Source organism: Nothoprocta perdicaria, unplaced genomic scaffold, assembly GCF_003342845.1.
Source record: "Nothoprocta perdicaria isolate Ctin4 unplaced genomic scaffold, notPer1 scaffold_267, whole genome shotgun sequence".
In the NCBI taxonomy this organism is placed as follows: Eukaryota; Metazoa; Chordata; class Aves; order Tinamiformes; family Tinamidae; genus Nothoprocta; species Nothoprocta perdicaria.
In genome coordinates, this window is record NW_020455496.1 from 17,451 (window position 1) to 37,731 (window position 20,281).

A 20,281-nucleotide genomic window follows, 5' to 3' on the forward strand; every position below is an offset into this window, starting at 1 on the left:
AAAAAAAAAAAAAAAAAAAGAGGTTGGAGTAGAGGAAGTGGGCCATTAGGGCACCTGTTCTCATCACAACACAATAAGAGCCAAGCAAAAGCCAGTCAAATGGGGAAAAAACACACACACTAGAGCTGTGTATTTTAATTACCTTTCTTGCAGTGTATGGTATTAACTGACACCATTACAGACTGGTCTCAACCTATTGCTACCACAATGGTCTCAAAGCATTATCTGCTATAACAACCTGCACCAAACTGATGCCTGAGCGGCTTTGGTTAAGTCGTCCCAAATGACATGGTGGTGCTGTCAGTCTTTCATAGTCATTCTCATATCCAACTGGTTAAAAATATATCCTGCTTTGCTCTTCCTGAACTATGAAATTATGCCGCAGAGTGTATTTTACTCCCTTATTCTTCCAATATGTAACTTCTGCTATTATATGTTGATTTTAAGATATGCACTTGAAGTAATCTGCAAATGAGAAGTGACCGTAACTTTAGAGCAATGAACTATCCACAACTGAGGCAGAATTTCTTTACTTAGGTGTGATTTGAGAGAGACAGGCCAGAAGGAATTCAGTCATGAATTACTCAGTAGTAGATAAGACTTCTACTTTTTTTTTCTTTTTAAGATATTGTTTGCAATGATTTTTTTTTTATCACAGATTTGGAAAAGACATATTCGATAATTGATGTAACACCTCCAGATTATATTCTATAATTTTACTTTTGGTTTCCAAATATCTGCTAAAGAAACTGTCTCCTGGGACATCTAAACATGAGCTTTACACAGAAATGCATAGTAGTGAGAACACTCCCACAATACCAAGGATACAGGCACAGGTTTCTTCCATTTGTGCTTGTAAAGATTCTTCTGTGTAGGAAAAGAAAAGGAGACACCACACAAGTAGTTAATAAGTACACAAAGTACACCAGTGTGTTTATTACATTTTTGCAAGCACTTTGTTCTACATTTCAAAAACGCCACCATCAAGCTGTTGGCACATTTATGTACAAAACAGATTAATTGTAATGCCTGCTACAAAGCATTCTTTGTGAAAATACAAACTCTAATACCAGAGAAGAGCCAAAAGCATTAAACATCATTACATGAGTTTAAAAGACATAGTTTTAAAAATCAGCACAAACGTTTTAAGACACAAAACTGAAACATTACAATATAGAATCCAAAAGAGGTTCCTAATACTTTTGCAGAACTGTAATACTGGTACTGCACATATCAGAAAACTGTTGACCCCATAGGACAGCCTAAGGTTTTTTTTTTTTGTTTTTTTCTTTGCTTAAAAAAAGAAAAACAAAGGAAAAACAAAAACACAATCAAAAAAAATAAAAAACAAGCAAAAAGGAAAAAAAATCAAAACTATTTAATGCATTATCATGCCACAAATAACTATAGTATTACCCTCTACTTACTACAAGAATTGTTAAAAATTACTGATGATGCATGACTAGTAATAGTACAAAGAAGAATTTTACTCAGAAGTTTCATTAGAAATGCACTTACACTGAGAGAGAATTCACAATGATCCAATAAGTGCACAAAACTAGCTAAAATTTTTAACACTGACAAAAATGTCTTGTCAGGCTACATCACTTTAAAAGACACTTTTACAGCATTCTTGTAGCATTAGAAATAGGCAAAAAAAAAAAAAAAGAAAAAAAGAAATTTGGTCCAATAATATTTTTAATAGGGTTTTTTGTTTTGTTTTTGATACAGGTAATTCTTTCAAATTAAAATGACCTACATTTCTGATAACATATTCCTACCAAAATAAAGGCTCAAATATATTACTACACTTTCAAATGATAAGATCTGTAGTGGTCTTTCACCTTACGTTAACATAGGTAAAACAGTATGTGTAGGAAAACTAGAAGCCAAGCTATAACATTTATGGAAGTCTGTTTTAATATATCTTGTACAGCTCAGACAGGTGCAATCCATTTAAATTTTTAAAGCAGGTAAAAACACTCCTGACTCCTACAGTCACTGTATTTTTGATATATTACTTTCATAAATGTAGCTAAGCAGCAATTTCTCACATCATCATATGAACAGTTCCAATTTAGCATAACTATCATTGAATTAGAGAGAGATCATTCTGTAAAAAACTATGGTTAACTATATCACTTAATTAACAATTGTCTATATACCATAACTCTTTAACAGGTAACCGTGGAATTGATTTCCTTCAAAAGGCAAGTGGCCATGCATTGTTAGCACCACGGTCTGCATGCTCACAATACAAACAGGAATCATCACCCATGGAAATTGAAACAAGAGAATAGTCTTTAAAAACATCAAGAATAATACAATGTTAACAAAGATAAGAAGCACTTTTTTCTTTTTTTATTCTTTTTTCATTTTTCTTTTTTTTTCATTTTTTTTTCTTTTTACCCACTATTACAAATTTAGAAATTGCACCTTTGATTGCTTATAATGTTCCTAGGCCCTTCATTCAAGTTGAGCAGGGTCCATCTGGCAATATTTCCAAATATAAAGGAAATTCATCAGATTATTTTCTATATATATTGTACATCATGTACAATGGTCCCTTTGAAGTATACCTGTAGTTAAAGTAGTATTGAATTTAAAACCAAAAAGTATAAAAAGCTATTTTTTCAAAAACATATAAGAAACAATGCAAAAGGTGTTATGCATAACACATACAAAGTGATTAAAAAAATCAAACACATTTTTGTATTTGACAATAGTTTAGTATCCTTGATCTAGCAGAACTAATTAGTTTAAAAGGATTCAGGAAAGGCTATTTAGGAGCTTTGTGGTAGAGAATGGTCACACAAAGAACTAATTAAGAAACAAGTGCTAGACAACCAAGAATTGTACATTGATGACATGTAAGTCACCTAAACTATCTTTTGTGAGAAGCACTTTCAATTGTTTTTTGAAATGGTTGGATGGCCTTTAGTTAAACAAGAAAGCATTCAAATGTTAGAAAGTAAGACAAGGTTTCCCTTATGTATACGCATTGAGCCGCTCTTTAGAGCGAGTAGAATGAATATCATGAAGCTCTTGTTCCTCCTTTGACTTAATATCCTCATATTTTTGCATTCTGCAAGCGTCTTTCACATAGGCCCAGTTAGCAGACAAGACCATGAGATAGTGAACCTGCAAGAGAGGTGACACAGTGACACGGGGTTAGAAAGCAACACAGCGAGTGGCAATGCAGGACATTCAAAGTCAAAATTATAGATTTTTGAATTTCACCAGAAGGTATTAAGCACTTTTAAGTCAGCCAGTAGTACAGAAATAAATGTATGCAAGTTTATGTAGATAAATCATGTATGTAAATATATGCAAATTTCAAGCTTGAGTTTCACTAATCCTAGGTTACTCAACTCAAAGTTGTTGTTGCTACACTGACCAGAAGTTGATGGCAATGACGATTGAAAAAATAAAAGATAATCATAAATCAACACATCAGCTTGGTATCATAGCCCCTCACCTTTTACATTCTGACAGCAAAAAGCGTGTGCAATACACAAATATGTGCATTAGTCTTTAATCATTATAAAAATATAGTGATATCACTGGAATCATCACCCAAAAATACAGAACAATTACAAAACACTCTGAAGGTGCATTGGCCACACTCTGACCGCCTTTATGCTCCCATTTTTCCTCATATGCCAAACTGAAAAAGGTACAGAACCAAAGCTCTGGCAGGTACTGAAAACTCTTCTGGAATGCATATTTACCAAGTAGGCTGAGTTTCCTGAAAATAGTGACTTTCACTTGCATAATGAATATAATCTCACATACAATCCTATGTAATTGGAGACTCAATAATTTGAGAATAAAATCTTACCATGTCCAACCCTGTAAGTCCTTTCTTCATACAAATAAGAACAGTAAATATTTGAAGCTTTATTCAGAGCAGACTGAAAATATCCACAGTTCTGCCACTTTTTTTTTTTTTTTTTTTAATTTAGCACCAGGTTTGTGGCTAACATAGTCACACTAAGGAGATCATCTCTAAGCGGCTGTCTAATTGCATTTCACACTTCCATGACCTGATCAGCCCAAAGCTTGCGGGGCCACGTCAAGGCTCATTCACACTAAGCCGGGGCAGCTTCCACAGTTCGCCTCGGGATGGTATCTAGCCTCGGAAGTTGGTATCTAGCCCTCTGAGATGGCTTCTGCAAGTTTTGCATCCTGGCCCTCTGCTGATTCCTACTACCTTCTACTTTTTTGAGATCTAGATGTAGGAAAGAGAGCTTTCAGAAATCTTCTCTGAAATGCAGAATGCCTATCTGAACAAATAAAAATATGATCAGCTTATCATTATATGTGAATATACTTCAAAACAATACTGCACTGCACAAATAATCTTCTCTAGAATATATAATGCTACTAATAATAATGTATTTACACAAAAATTACTACATGGTCACTACACATTCAGAGTCAATTTTTGGAAAATTCCAGAGGGAACTAACTGAATTATTAGTATCACTTGGTATTCTACTATTATATATATTTATATATACTATGTGTCAACTTGAAATAAGAATTACATTAGAATATGTAATTTTAATTGAGCTCTGTGGCAGAATGTTGTGAGGTATTGCAAAAACTGGAGGTGAGCACAAAAACTCTAATATGAAAAGGGTACTAGCTTCACTGAATATTCCTTGATTCTCCATTCTAATAAATATAGTTTGAAGGAGATGAAAAAACTTATGGCCCCAGGATTCAGCACTGCTATCAAAAAACATAGCTCCATTTCAAATAAGTATTAGTAGCAATAATCATAGTAATCACCATCACTTATATTTATATATTTTTTATATTACCATTTTTATTACATAGCAATAAAGTACCTCAGTACCAAGCAATAGTCATTTTTCATTCTTACTCCAGTGAATGGACCATAGAAGTCCTCTATGGTACAGAGCCCCTACTCTCAAAAGTCAGAAAAACTGAGTGACAACCCCCACGCAATCTCCCTGAAACATTCTTGTTGGCAAAATGTCATCATATTCAAAGGAATCTTCCTTAGATAATATGTCAAAAATTAGTCCTGAAAACAACACATTTATATGTATGCATAGAATTTACAAAAAGAGTCTGTTCCTAACACAGCAGCATGGTAAGCCTGCGACTACCAGAAAAGGCAGGGACCATAAACAATTATTACTATGAATTTGAGGCTTCCAGAAGACACTTATCTGAACCCAGCAAGGGAGTGATAAAATGTCTTTGCAGTTACTTGAAGGAATTCTATATTTAAAAACACAATCAGAACATTCTACTTTGAGAGGAATTCTTGAATATATTAAAAAAAATCAAGGGATAGTATTATATTACAGAATTATATTTTGATAAGAGCACTGATAGTGCGCAAACTTAAATGACTGATGCTAAGTAGGAATTGGAGTGTAAATGTGGTTCAAGAGGACATAGGTCCCAGCAAGGTGCAGGGCAGCTTACCATAGCAATGACTGCTGCTCCAGCTCCAGCAAGCGCCACGATGAACAAGTGGAACGTCATGTTCAGCTGCAAAGGGCAACAGAGAAAGGGACTTACATGGCAGTAATGGTAAATGGGAACTGAATGAAAGGGATGAACAGCACAGCACAAGTAACTATCTTAGTGCCACTCTTCTACAAATGCAATGCTAATTTTTTTTTCTGGAAGATCAGTGCCACCACATAGCACTGTGCATGTACCTGTCCTGTGATAGTACTTATACCAAGAACAAAGCACAGTAATCCTTAAAATTATAGTTAAAAGTAATTAAAAATAATAATAATTGAAAAATAATCATTTAAAACTAAGACACTATAGATGTTTTTCTTCTACAGTTACAATATCATTTAACTAGACCAGCAAATGAGTGGATGTAGGGCTTTCTTCAGAGGCAGCCTAAGGAAACTCTGTTCCTCCATCAGCTGTTGGTTCCCATACTCACATATTAATTCGCTGCACTCTCAATTTTGCCAATAAGCTTGTTCATAGTGCTACAATACACACTTGGTCATTGAAATAAGCCAAGTTAGATACCTCTTTCCTCCTTATCACCCGAACCAGAGCCTTACAGTAGTTTTTCATTTTAGAGCTGTTTTACATAGCAGCCCCTGACTGAGGACTGGCTGCACAGTAAGGGTTCCATTTTCTTAAGTGGTTTTGGTATAAAAGGCAGATTATGTAACTTCAGCCTAAAAAGATTTATTTAGGTAGGGTAAGAACCAGCAAAAAGAGAGCAAAACACCCACTGACTTCAGAGGGATCAAGATTTTAGTCTCTAATGGGTGAGGAAAGAGTTAAAAAACAAAACCGAAATGCTTGAGTTCTGCTAGAGCTCTGCCAAGGTGAGGGATGGCAGAAAAGGGATGGGGTCACTTGGGCGCTTTCCCCACAACAAAGGGAAGGAGGAAGTCTTGTAGATGCAGGGCAGTCCTGCTTAGCTAACATTTGGAAAGAAATACCCAACTCACTAAAAAACTGATACACTTGCAAAGCACCTACCTGATAATAGGTCAAACTAGCCTGAAAATAAGCCTGAAAATACGGGAAGGACCCCCTTATCAGGATGACTGTAGCACAGTCAGGTACTCCATTCCTAAGAGTATGAAGACAGAGTTTAGCAGTGATTAACTGAACGGGGATCAGGAGTCCCCTCTACATTCAGAGTGTGGAATCACTAACATTTTCATCTTCTTGCAAGACTGAGAAGTCCTTGTACGCACAGGGTGCTGTAACACTATAGTATTTTACTTTTTTTTTTCTTTTTTTTTTTTTTTGTCTCCCCCAAGATAAGTTGTGCTAATTGCCATTTGCTAATTACTGATTAGAAGCCCATCCCTATATCAATGGTGCCAGTTAAGGGTGGATATTGCTATCTCAAAGATCTTGAGCTGGTGAATAATGTCAACTAACTAAAGCCCAGTGGGTGCTGTCTTTCTAGATTATTTTACTGTCTTCTTTAATATGGAGCTAGCACAACAGTCTCTTTCAAATAGAAATAATTTTCTCCTATCTTTCCCTCTGTTCATTTAAGCAAAAACCTAAAAGCTCAGCGGCACCGAAATAGGTCGTTTTTTCTAAGGGAAAAGGAAAGAGAAAAATATACTAGAGCATTGTCCTATTTGCACATCATTAAAACAAACAAACAAGCAAAACAAGATCAATGACAACAATAACAAAAAAAAAGTGGTCAAATCCACTTCTAAACTTCTAAACCAGTCATAACAGTAATCAGTAACCATATCTTCAAACTATGATTCCATATACTGTCAATTTTGTTTTGCAGTAGGTGCATTAGCCCTCAAAAAACATTCCAGTAAAAATATATCTGTCTTAGTGGATTCTTTAAAAAATTGAAACGAAGGCGTATTTAGAAACTAAAGAGTAAAAGAGTAGAAAAAGTACATGATGATGTATTTTCCACGGGAATTTCATTCCATCATTTGAAGTAAGATTAGACATTAAAAGAAAGAAGAAAGCATACAGATCAGTTACTTTCTATAATAATGTATGTTATGGTTTCGCAAAAATATTATCACATTTTCTCACCTCATTAGAGTCACACATCTTGAAGAAATTTTCTGACATGGTGCAAATTTTCTTTTCCTCTCCAATAGTTACAATGCCTGCAACAAAATAAATAAATATGCACAGTATTTAGTACTCCCACTATGTAGCAACTTAATTCATATGAGCCAGGCCAGCCAGCCGCCAAGCAGCACTTTACAACAAAATTAGTGACCCCTATTCAAGGTGTCCAAAACTTACATATTACTTATTTAGCAAAAACTGTGGTAGGAAATACGCAGGTAATATTTTCTTGACTATTTTAAAAATATCCTCATTCTAGATTTTGATCACTAGAAAATAACTTGCAAGAAAATAACTACAAGGAAATAACTTGCAATCTGTGTTTGTATTTACTTTTTTTGTTTATTAACAAATGTTCTTCATGCTCTTGTTGAGGAATTTGCCATATATTGTGTTCACAGCTATTGATCTGGTACAAAACTTCTTTAAGCTGTTACAAACGCATTATCCAAATATCATGGTTTGCTATGATAACAGTTTCTATCAACAAGAACTATTGATATTGAAATTGCTATATTGCTTGTTTTAGGTGATGATCAGATAGATACAAAATCCTACTAGATTCCTAAATCAAAACTAGCTTGAAGAAAGCAACTATAACTGAGTTACCAAAAATAATGCATTTGTTCCTATTAGGAACCAGCATTTTTTACAGTGGACTGGACTGTTTAGGGGGAGATAAATATAAGCGTAGAATAATATATATAAGCACTTTATATATAATATAAATATATATTATATAATAACTAATAATATATAAAAACACATTTTAAATAAAAGTAATAAAAAGGCATAAATATTAGGAAATCAAAATCTCATAAAGAGAAGAATGAAGACTCTTTTTCCATGTGCAATACTGAAGAAAAAATCCCTTCTTTCCCCTTCATTAAAACAATAAAATGAAATATTTTGTTTAAGATGAAATGAAATATTCAATATGAAATGAACTGCTTCATTCCAAAGCAATACACAGCTTTTTATATCTTAATATAATATATTGATAATACATAGCAATTTTATCTTAGGCCGAGGAAACAAGACAATTGGACTCAAAAGCTGCCTAGTAACAACATGGATACCAAAGGCTCAGTGAGCTGAGGAATCACCACTGTCTAGAACATCTAGACTCAAAACAGTCTTCTGATAGAAAAGAATTGAATTGTCATTGCCAACATATCTCAGACTTTTAAAGATTCCAGCTCCCCTTTTCTCCATATTTTCCATTCCTCACAAACACACGTTTGTGTTTATCCTCCTTGTATTCCAAATTTCATGGTTGAGCCTGTAGCTCCACATGTCTCCTTCTTTCAGTATTAGTATTTATACTATCCTCAATCTACAAATAATATAAGTAGATAAATATTGTATTCAATATGCATTAATATTTAGACTCTGCAGGGATAGATGATAATCTACAATTTCACGTTTCTAAATCAATGTGCTACCCACAAGATTCTGTAGATCAGTGACTAATTGAGCATTTTGTACAAGTTTCAGCAGTGAAAGAAAAGACAAAATAGAAGTCTGTAGCCCAAATTTCAGTACTCTGGGAAGACTGACAATTTTGCTTCAATTTTCTTTGTGAAATTCATTGGAAGCAAATCCCTAATATCCTCTTCAGTGCCATGACTACCGGGTTAAATGATGAAAAAAAAAGCTCTTTTTTTTTTTTTTTTTTGTGTTGAGAACTGTTTCAGAAACACTAAAACAGTTCATCTTAGATATTTGAAAGCAAAGGGACATTCTTTGAAATCTTGCATCTTAGTGTGCTTTGTTTACATACCATACTGGCGAAGATCCAAGCAGAGATTAGCTCCATCCACTAAGGTGGCATTTCGGCAAATGGTCCACAGATTGAAGTACATGTAAACAGGCAGAGAAGTGAAAGCTGTAACACCGAGCCAGGCCAACATGAAGATGTATGTCAGCATAATAAACTGCAACAAAAAAAGGAAAAACAAAACTAGCTGTAAGTCAAAACCAAGCTGATATTCCATTACTAAAATGGAACTATATAGAAGCAAAGAAAAATCATTTCTGATTGGGTATGTCTTTTCTTTTTTTGTTCTTGTCTATATATATATATATAAATATCTTTGGTTTGATAACCAATTCATGGTCTGGCCAGCATAAGTGACAGCACTAGCATGATGTTCCTGGAATTGTCCTTCCAAGACAGCAAGCTAACTTGCCATTTCTGTTCTGTTGATGGAAAGCACCACACCTGCACTAGAGAGATTCCTGCTTTGTGAAGTGTGTTCCTCCCTCTCTCCTTCAATGTCAATAGTTAAGATAAATGGTCACTATGGTTGTTTCTTCCACTATCAAACACGATGACAAAAAAAAACAGAATGAAATACTATGCACTTTCTTTGCTTACTATGCACTTTCTTTGCTTCTAGAATCTGGTTCTTAATAAGGCAGAACCCTTATCCTTGTCAAGCATACAACTGCATTGCCAAGTTCATTTTGAATCAATGAAAAAATATATTTACCGTTTTTTTCATATGGGGAACAAAATAGGTATCTGGGTCAAAATACACAAAAAATAGCATTCAGAATAAACTAGAGAGTTTTCTCATGTTAATAAGAAATGCATTAAATTATATGCTTTGCAACACAAGTTCTCCAAAGGATATACTCTTCCTTTTTTATCATAAGCCTCAATAGTATAGCAGTCTACTAGTTGGAAGCACTGAACTGCATTTGCCATCAAGGCTGGTAGTTATGCTGGCACACACATCTTCTGTAAATATGTTAGCACAGTCCATTACCACACTGTTGCCAACCTGAGACAATAGTTAGAGGCTAGAGAAAGTTATTAGGGCCTGTCTATAAGGAGTTCCTCAGGAAAACAAGTCCAAAAAACAAAAACATTTGCATTTTAGGTAAGGTAGTAACATTACTTTGAAGATGGACATTCTCAAACACTAGAGCTTAATCTGATTTCACTTAATTCACTTCTAAAGAATATTAAATAAAATATAGCTTAATTAATCTATTCTAAAATTCAATTCAGATTAATTTTCCTGATTGTCCCAGGTATATAAGCCCTTCAGCAGTAATAAGATGAAAAGAAAAAAATAAAAAAGGATAAAAAGATGGATAATTTATAGCACCAAAAATAATTGTCAGAAGGATGCAAGAAATTAAGAGACAAAGTAGAACAAAGAACAGAAGTATTCATTTCAACACTTGTAGTTTCTTCTTTCTAACATTCTGTTCATGTACTGCTCAACACTTCAGCCTAACCTGCCAATTTGTAAATTAAGGGCCATTTTAATTTGTCTCTAACATTAAGGTTCGATTGAAAGAGAAAATAATGCATCTAATTTACATGTAAAGATTTTAAAAAGTGGAGTCATACACAGAAATGTCAGTTTCCTTTCCAACTTCTCCATCAAATTACTGCATCAATAACAAATGTACAGTCTTGAAAGCTGTTGTAGATTTGTGTTTGTCCATTGCTTTACATAATGGAAAGTCGATTGCATCTGTTCCATAGAAAAAGATCAATACAATTAAATACTTTTTCTTACATGATCCTATTTATTTTTATACTTGATAAACTTGACATGTTACTCAGTGTAGCGCATATATAATAATTTAACAGACGGAACTTTATTTTAACTATATTGGAGAATTTGAATGTCTTTCCGATTATATTCCACACAGATTCAGAAATCTTCCTACTCTCTAATTTAAGATTACCCCCAAAAAGCAAAAGTTTAGTCTTAAAATGAGAATTATAATTTCTGTCAAATATTTGAGGATTTTTGGATCTGTAATAGGGACAGGAAGCATGCTTAGGATTCTGTACTGATGCAAGACAAAATGCTGTTATAGCAAGGAGGAAAAAACAGAGCTCATTAGCCTCTACAAAATCTGCCTGGGGCATAAAATAAGAGCAGGAGCATACTGTCATATGATGGCTATTGGGAGTCACAAGAACTCCCTAATTCTCCTGAAGGAACAGCCTGCTCATTTATAAAAGGGATCTTATTTTAAAAACGGGAATCTATTTGGTCTAGTATCTCAGAAAAAGAGAATCAAATGTTCATTTATTTAAAAAAATGTTAAAAAAGATTGGAAATAATTTTAAAGGAAGTTTATCTTGCCTCTTTCAGCCACTTTTAACTAACATGATGAATGATATGCTCCAATTCATGTCACAATACCAAGAAAACAAAAAAAAAACAACAAAAAAAAAAGAAAATAGAGAAATTTCCCTGTTTTCATGCAGGATTAGCTATTATGCAAAATTTAACGTTAAAACTATCTCTGGAAGCTCCTATTCCTGGTATCACTGTATCAATCTGTGTGATCTAGGCAATATACATTTCTGCTACAGGTAACTAAGAGAAAATCTTATCCTTGCACAAAAACTTTTTCATTTCTAAGCAACAGGAAGTGTGCATTTATAATGTCTTGTTATAATGGAATGGAATCGTGAATATCTTCCATTTGAAGATGACAAATGAAGGACTTTTTTTTTTTTTTTTTTTTTAGAAAATTTTCACTGCTATGATCTTCGCTCTTTGCTCTAGAGGCCATGCCAGAAACACTTAAACAACCTGTTCACTGTGGGGAATTAAATTCAGAACTCAATCTCCTCCAGGTTAAAGGGATTGTTCTTCTTTGAAGTGGCATTCTGCTGTGCGACATGAGAAAGAAACGATGTGTGAAATACCAGAACAGCATCTTAAAAAGGCACCACAGTTTGTCTTTAGTATACTAAGTATTGGGCTGGTTGTAAAAATGAATTTCTCTAAGTAGTTCATGGTTCACTGCTAGAGACCAACCCCCTAAATCCCAAACTAAATTCTCTTTAACCTTTCATTTGGATGTAGGTTCATTCATCACTTACAAAAATCAGTTACAAAATTCAATCATCAGTTGCAACATTCATAGTTGTGGTGTTGACCCAGACATATAATTGGAATGTGAAAAACATACACAATGACTTATTTTCACAAAATTAAAAGTAGCATTGCAGTTGACTAGACAATTTCACCTCTATCTGCTTGGATCTTGTTAATGTGAGCAGATTTCTACTTTTGTGTCATTTCTCTCAGAACCATTCTCTCAGCCTTTCTTCCCCTCAAATAAGTTCAATAACTAAGCAGACCAGTTCTCACTGTTCCCCCAACAATGAGTCATACAGGATATATTTTCACTGCTAAGAGTAGCTCCTGATAAAAAACTAATCTTATCAGCTGTATTCTGGTTGCTTTGCAAAAGTATGAGAAGTGACATAAATTTTTCTACAGAATCACAGAATCTACCAGGCAATATTTGGTTCACATTGGTGGATATTAACTCTAAGTGGGAGAACCAAAAAAAAAAAGTTAGAATAATGGGGCTTAAAGGGTTAAACAACACATGGCTTTTATCATTAAAATATGATTTATGATAATACCACTGACATTTGTAGGCTTAAAGCACTATAAAACAGAGAAAAATGTCTAGATGTAGTAAAAAACAATAGGGCAGCTAGGTGAGAACAAAAAGGCACAGCAAGGAAAAACTGTGATCATCTGGTGAAGTATTTTACTGGTAAAATGGAGAAGGACTATCTGACGCTGGAGAAAATAAAGCTATCGGCTTGACCAATTCAGATAATAGAAAGGTAAAGTGCAGGAAGAAAGTGTAATAATTCTCAGTCAAACATACTTTGGAAATAGCTTAATTTCACAGAATATTTTGCTCAGAAAAATTGCTTATTGATTGAGCTTACTTACAAAAGAAAAATGCTGTCCTTGATACAAAAGATTCACAGTATAATCTGAAACAAAAAGGTTTTGGCCAGTTTATTGCGAATCCTAAAATGCTTGTTGGGGAAGAGTAAGCACAAAAGAATGGGAGGGGTGGCTGGCAAGGCACATTGCACTGCCTGGCACACTCCTTTAGCAAAGGAAACACCAACCTTGCAGCCAACAGAAGGGCTGTGTACAAAAATATGCAGCAGAAATATGTAACAAAAACTTCTATTTTAGCTCACTGCAAAAGATTTCCACCAAATCTAGAAAGCACAGAAATCCAAAGTAGTCACTGGCATTCTACTTTCTTCTTCAGAAACCATATGGCTGTAAACTCTGTGGTTTGGAAAAGTAATTGAATAAAGATGAAAATTTACTAATTTACTAATCCTCACTGAGTCCTGAAATTTTGCAAGGTTTGTCCTGTCCCTTTCAAGAACAAGCACAAGTTACACAGAATCCAGGCCTATAAAGAAATCCCAACACCACTGTTGCATTCAGAGCTAAAACAGCTTTCAGAAAAATTACAAAACCATTAATGTGTTTTATTTTATTTTCCTTACTAACTGCAGGACTGCTTAAATGGTGTTCACCTAAAGTCCAAAGAGAGTGTCCAGGAAGGATGCATACTACCCAAACCTAAGCAATTGGCCATAGCACCTAACTTAAAGGATGTAAAGTCTATTCTCTTTCTCTTTACCAAAAATAGGGCAATTGCTTGTAAAAAATCAGTGCATCTGAGAGTATCCCTAACCTTCTTTTCTCTCTGTTACTCCTCCAGTAGTGTAGGCATGAAACTTGATAACCCTAGCAAAGTGCCTTGTATTGGATATCCACATCTGGGTCATGGTACACTCAATCTGAAATTCCTATGTCCACTGGCATCTGGGTCATTTATGATGATGTTTCATGATTTTGAACCCTTCAATTTAAAAGCTCCGACTGCCATATGAATTTTGCCTTCCTCCTTTCCCCTGCCAGTGGCTGCGACTATTTTAGGTACTTCCTACTTAGCATGTATGGGGACATGAACACATGCCATCTCTCTGGCTGTTAGGTCAGCGTTGTGTCACCAGAATATCCATATATGGGAATTCATTTTCAGAAAAGAGATCTGCATTTCCAGCATTCAGAAATGGGGCATCTGTTCTGCATGTGAAAGCCAGCTGAGCCTGCACCTAACTCTGCTCCTGTCACGTATAGATTCATATGTAAACTTAAAACTTAATTCAGAATTTTTTTTCTACAGATTAAGGCATGGAACTAATGTTTGTCTAGCGATGAAGTTTGTTGATGTTGTTTTTGTTTATTTTTCATTCCCCTGTTAAGTTTTCTTACACACATGTAAAGTTAGGATGAAAGATGAAAGTATATTTCTCAGCAAATGGCTAGGATGATATTACTGCAATATAAAAAAAGCAGCATAAAAAAAAAACAATAAAAATATGATTCTTAGTACTATTTTTTAAAAAACAAAAATAAATACAAAAGGAAAATCATGAATATCCTTAGAAAACAAAACAAAAGCACAATTAGTATTTTGCCTAAAAACAGATCATCAGTGAATAAATAATTATTAGTAGAGTCAATCAATTTTTTTGGAGACATCTAAGATGGATTATATGTGGCAGAAGGTATGCCAATATGACAATACTGAAAACTCTAGAGAAAATGATTTTAGCACCTAAAATGAAAAAATTGTTAAAGATAAAGGGAAAAAAAATAAAACAATAAAACCTCTTAGAATGAAAATAAGCTTGACTATTTGCTATCGTAACACTGCTTGCATATAGTGTAGAAAATAAAAGGTCTTACTAATAAATAAATGATATTTGAATAGTCATTCCATATATCGAGAATTACATTTTTCTTAGGAAATTAAAATCATGAATGAAAGACAGCTAAATACTAATAACTTTTTAATATCTAGACTGAAATTAAAAGTAATCCAAGATTGCATTCAAAACAAAGATATACCTCAGTAGTATTTAATGCTATTAAAAGGAAAGGTGGGTAGAAATAGAACTGTTCAATAGTACTGTGCAATGAACAAGCTGTAAAGGAAGTAGGTCTTCTGTCTTATACATTAGGTTACTTTAAATAGGTAATGGCCAGTAGTTATCCCATAAATATCAATCAGTAGCAGTATAAAATACTGAACATAAACTATTTAAAGGAATACAATAAACTCCTACAGCCACTCCTACTCTTGAGTGAAAACTGCCCAGGGCTGTGCAGAAACACTCCCCTCAAATGGCACAGCTGGAAACAACAGAACACATCTAAAAGACACAGCAGATAAAATCAGTCCAACCCAGTAGATGAAGTATCCTTCTGTAGAGCCTTGGCATGCACCTTTTCAAAACTGAGAAGTACAAAGAGGTAGAAGTACCACTGCCAGGATGAAATTTTTATCTAATGCTTTCTGATCAGAGGGAGAAGAAAAAAAGAAATGGACAAACAAACAAACAAACAAAAAACCTGCTTTTCCTTTTGAGGACATAAAATTTTCATAAGAATAAAACTTGCAAAGGAAGAAAAGCCTCGGTTGTGGATCTTTGTTCATTTTTAATGACTTTGTAAACAGATATTCTAAGACAGGGCAGAAATGAGGCTTTTCATGATCAAGGTAGAGAATATAAACAGGATGGTTATTAAATATCAAATACACAGACAGTGTCACAGTTGGTTTCAGGCCTATCTCACTTTTTTTTCTTTTTTTTTAGACTAACTGTGTTATACCACAATTATCTGTAACTCCTTCTTCAATTCTCTGAAGTCATTGAATGCAGACATTGTAAAATACTAGAAACACAGCTATCCTTATGTCAAGGTGACTAACATCATCACATAGCTTTAGTTTTACTTCTTTTCACTGCAAATTCCTTCTGAAAATGTTGTCAGCATGTTAGCATGTCTCCACATGCTAAATTGCTGTTTGTTAATGGTTTCAGCAAATCTGATGTGGAGTAACAGAAAAAAAAACAGATTTTTACCTAGGTTTTTCTGGATGTAGAGTCATTTTTGTGATTTTAATTCTTCAAAAGGACAAAAGTCTGTTGTACACATTTCAATCAGAATTAAGTTAAAGAAGTAAGTAGTAAAAGAAGTTCAAAGCTTTTATTTTAAAGTCTTTGAGGGCTTAGATTTTAAAATTAATTACAATTTTTTTTATAAAAAAAAAGTCTTATATGAGGAAGCTTTCTTGCAACATGTAGGATATGCAAGTTTTCTTCAATAGCATTGCCTCAGTTTGGCAAAGTATTACCTTCAAAAGTTTCTTACACTAGGTTTACGTAACAGTAGAACCAGAACTAGATGCACAAAGGCACCCATTACATTTGAGTTATATCTTTAGTCATCTGTCTGTTGTTCTTAGAATTTATTTCTACATGCTTACTGCATGACGTAACAAACTGAATAAATTATAATGGCATTCAGGCTGAACTCAAGTCTTCTATTTCCAGATGTGGTTTTCAAATAGAGGACGTTACCTTGCTCATAAGGATATTAAAATTGGACTAATCAAAAGAAACTTATACAAGAATCACAAGTTTTAAATGTTAAAATGCTATATATTGCATTACATAGAAATTGTTAGTGTGTAGAAACAAAAGCCAGACTAACAACTAAAAAAAATGGCAGTTATTTGCATAGCATTCCTGCTTATTTTAAGTGTATATCACTAGGATCAGACCAGTAGCCAAAAGGCAGAAAGAACGCGCAGACTTCTCTGGCTATGATAAAGAAGACCATCCACTATTTTCCACAGTAATTATAGCAATGTATTCAACTCAAATGTATTTATGTCTCATATGCATTTTGATCACAAACAATACTTGACCTTAATATTGATTGTACAATATTTATATGAATTGTAATTGCCTTAATATTAACTGTACAATATTTATATGAATTACTTGAAGTAAAACACAAACAACACAAACTACTGACTAGGAATTCCTTTTATGAATCATTATTCATAGCAATGATATCAACCATAGGATAAATATTTAATTATTCGTTTCTTCTAGGCACAGGCTATGGAATTACAGCTCTTATTACAAAGGTCTCAAAACTGTGGGTGGATAAAATATTGTCCATTTTATCAAGGACAAGCGATTATGGAAACTGATATCATTTTTGTAAGTTTCCCATTCTGGGCGGATTTGAACTAGCTATATAGATCCAAAGTAAAAAAGATCAGATATTATTTTTCAAAAGATGAAAGCAGATAGTGTTGGTACAAATATGCAATCATTTTTCTTCATTAAAAATGTCTGAAATTTTTGCTCATATACTCATGTAAATGCTTTAAAACAATTCTTAGTCAAACAGCCAATAACTTACAATGTTATTCAACAGCAAAAAGAAATCATTGAGAAAGCAGCATTACTCTGGTGCTAATAACATTGGTGTAGAGGTGGCATACATATTAAATTCCTCAATTTCAAATATGTAGTTTATCTATGTTAAGTTTAATTTTAAATATCAGGCTTTCCAAAAGATAAATTTTGGTAGCTTTCGATATCACTGATGAAGTTCTTTGTTCCTTGCCCATTACCTAGTTCATAAATACTGACATTTGAGATCAGATACAGTATTAAACATTCCTCTGGCTAATATTTAATATATTATTTATTGTCTATAATTTAGTGTACCATGTTACCCAGAGTTACTTGTTTGGTATTTTTTTTTATTAGAACAAATATAACTTTTTGATATTGATGGTTTTTCAGAAATGTCCTACTGCAACAGCTACCAAAAGACAAAGTCACTCTCATCAAAGATGCAGGAAAATCGAACTCCCTTCAAATAAGATTTTATCTAATATTGAACAGACCTGGTCAGAAATCTTAAAATAATTACAAGCCCAAATAGTAAACACTGTCAGTATAGGAATCCTGTATTTAAATCTTTGCTGGCATTTTTAATCACTGAAGTGATCAAAAATATTAAAGAAATAAAACCAAGAATACACATCATAAAACTTACCACACATATATAAAATATGCTGAAATTACCTTAAATATGCAGGCTGCTTTATCAACTTACCCAGGCACTGACACATCTGCCGCAAGTGGTGATTTTGAAATCTCCATAGAGATCCTTGATGGCACCAGTTGTAAAGAAACCTTCCACCATCAGCAAAATGCCGTATACAAAGAACGCAGCTGCTACACCATATATCACATACTTGAAGATATCAATCCTGTGCAAGAACAGCAAAAGTTATTTGACTCTGAACATTGACACCCCTTAACCATCAGCATTTCTACTCTGGAGTTACCTTAAATCCTGAGGACAGGAGTTCACTTTGGAATAAGACAGCATTGATACAAAATCATAGGGCCATTTAATAAAATATAAAAATTTGTACATGTAACAGAACATTTTTTTTTTTTAATGCAGATAAAGTAGCAAAGAGGAAAAGAAAAAAGTAGCAGGAATCTGACACATTCCTCAAGTAGCATGTTATACTCATCGGTTAGGAGCCACTTTATTATAGAAAAGATACTCTGTCAATCTTCAATAAACCCTTCTGCACATATAGGTAGTTCTTAAATCACAAAAATCGCAATTTAAGTCTCTACTGTCCTCTCCTCCTTGTATTTTTTCCTCTTATACCTCAATGGATGAAGTGACATAGACAAGGGACAATTCTGTCACAAAATAAAAAAGGCATGCTCCAGCTTCCAACTAGTTGAAGGTATTGCAACAAGGTCAGGTCAATGAGTGTTGCTCTATGGCAGCGCTGTAAGACCACCATTTCAGGGAGCCAGGACTGGTCCTAGTGTGACCAGCTGTGGAGATCCATGGGTTGCACAGGCAGCTTCTTGGGCCAACCCTTGACCCAGAGATGCCAGAAGGTTGATCACAGGATGAGGAGAGATTGCCTCCTCCCAGGTCAACCATTGTGCCCAGGGACAATGTGTAATAGGACACTAGGATGAGCAAGATGAATTTCAACATGCACTAAAGTGGAAGTTGCTTTGGACATGAAACGATCAATATCTCTATTTTTTATGAGAAAATAAACAGCAGAGTTTCTTTAATTTCATACTTGAAAACTTCATCCACGGGATGTCTTTCGGTACATGTTTTACAATAACAAGTCTCTAAATCATCAAAATATCTTTGAATTTCAATGGTTTGCAAGAGATTCAATTTCAGATTCAACTGTACAGTTAATATTTCAGCTATATTAATGCAACTACATCTTTGCTAAATGTGTATTAAGCCAGCTTTGAACCATGTCACTAAAAACAATAACAACAACAACAAAAACTTATGACCTGGTGAGGAGAAAACAAATATAAGCAAATATAAGAAAGGAGTAACTGAAGAGATAACAACTGTTGTTATCTATCAAAATATTTTTCATAAGGAGTAACTGAAAGGTTCTGGAGAGGAGATAGGATAAGATTTTTCCTAACTCATTCCAACAACAGAGTCTTCTCACTTTTATTTTCATAGGCAAGTGAAAACTAGGATAAATTGACTTTTGGATGGAAAAGATACTATTCAAAACGCACACATAAGCCTGCTGTAGGCCGTATATGATATTGAAGATGCAAAGACAAAATTTATTTTAATAATTGCTGACTACATTGTAAAAATCCCATCTTCCTCTTTTTATAGTAATTCAGCCATTATAGCACTGTTTTAACACAAAACCCAAACTATGTGTTTTTGAGCCTTTCTTGACATTATTGATGAAAATGAACTTATGATAGGAAAAGAAACACATAGTGATCCTATCAATATTCCGCAAGATATATTCCCGTTTGTACATTATACACCTTATAAAAAGCATGGCATCCACCAGTGGCTGGAGTAGGGGAGTTGAGCCAGCAGCAACTCCTCTCGGCCCTCAGTGAGCTCAGCCCAGTAGAAATTACAAGCTGTCATAGACCTGAGGGATTAAG

General features: G+C 34.1%; 1 protein-coding gene across 2 annotated transcripts in view; it reads right to left on the bottom strand.

The window, feature by feature from the left end:
• Positions 1-1,047: 1,047 nt before the first annotated feature.
• The window catches only part of GPM6A (glycoprotein M6A), a 102,412-nt gene continuing 83,178 nt past the window's right edge, over positions 1,048-20,281 (bottom strand). For both annotated transcript variants that reach the window (XM_026040798.1, XM_026040799.1), the window contains exons 3-7: positions 18,408-18,564; positions 9,377-9,530; positions 7,552-7,628; positions 5,467-5,532; positions 1,048-3,141 (exon numbers count right to left, since the gene is read on the bottom strand). In XM_026040798.1, the coding sequence (XP_025896583.1) occupies positions 2,989-3,141; positions 5,467-5,532; positions 7,552-7,628; positions 9,377-9,530; positions 18,408-18,564 (607 nt within the window). In that variant the 3' untranslated portion in view covers positions 1,048-2,988. The remainder of the gene's footprint in view (positions 3,142-5,466; positions 5,533-7,551; positions 7,629-9,376; positions 9,531-18,407; positions 18,565-20,281) is intronic.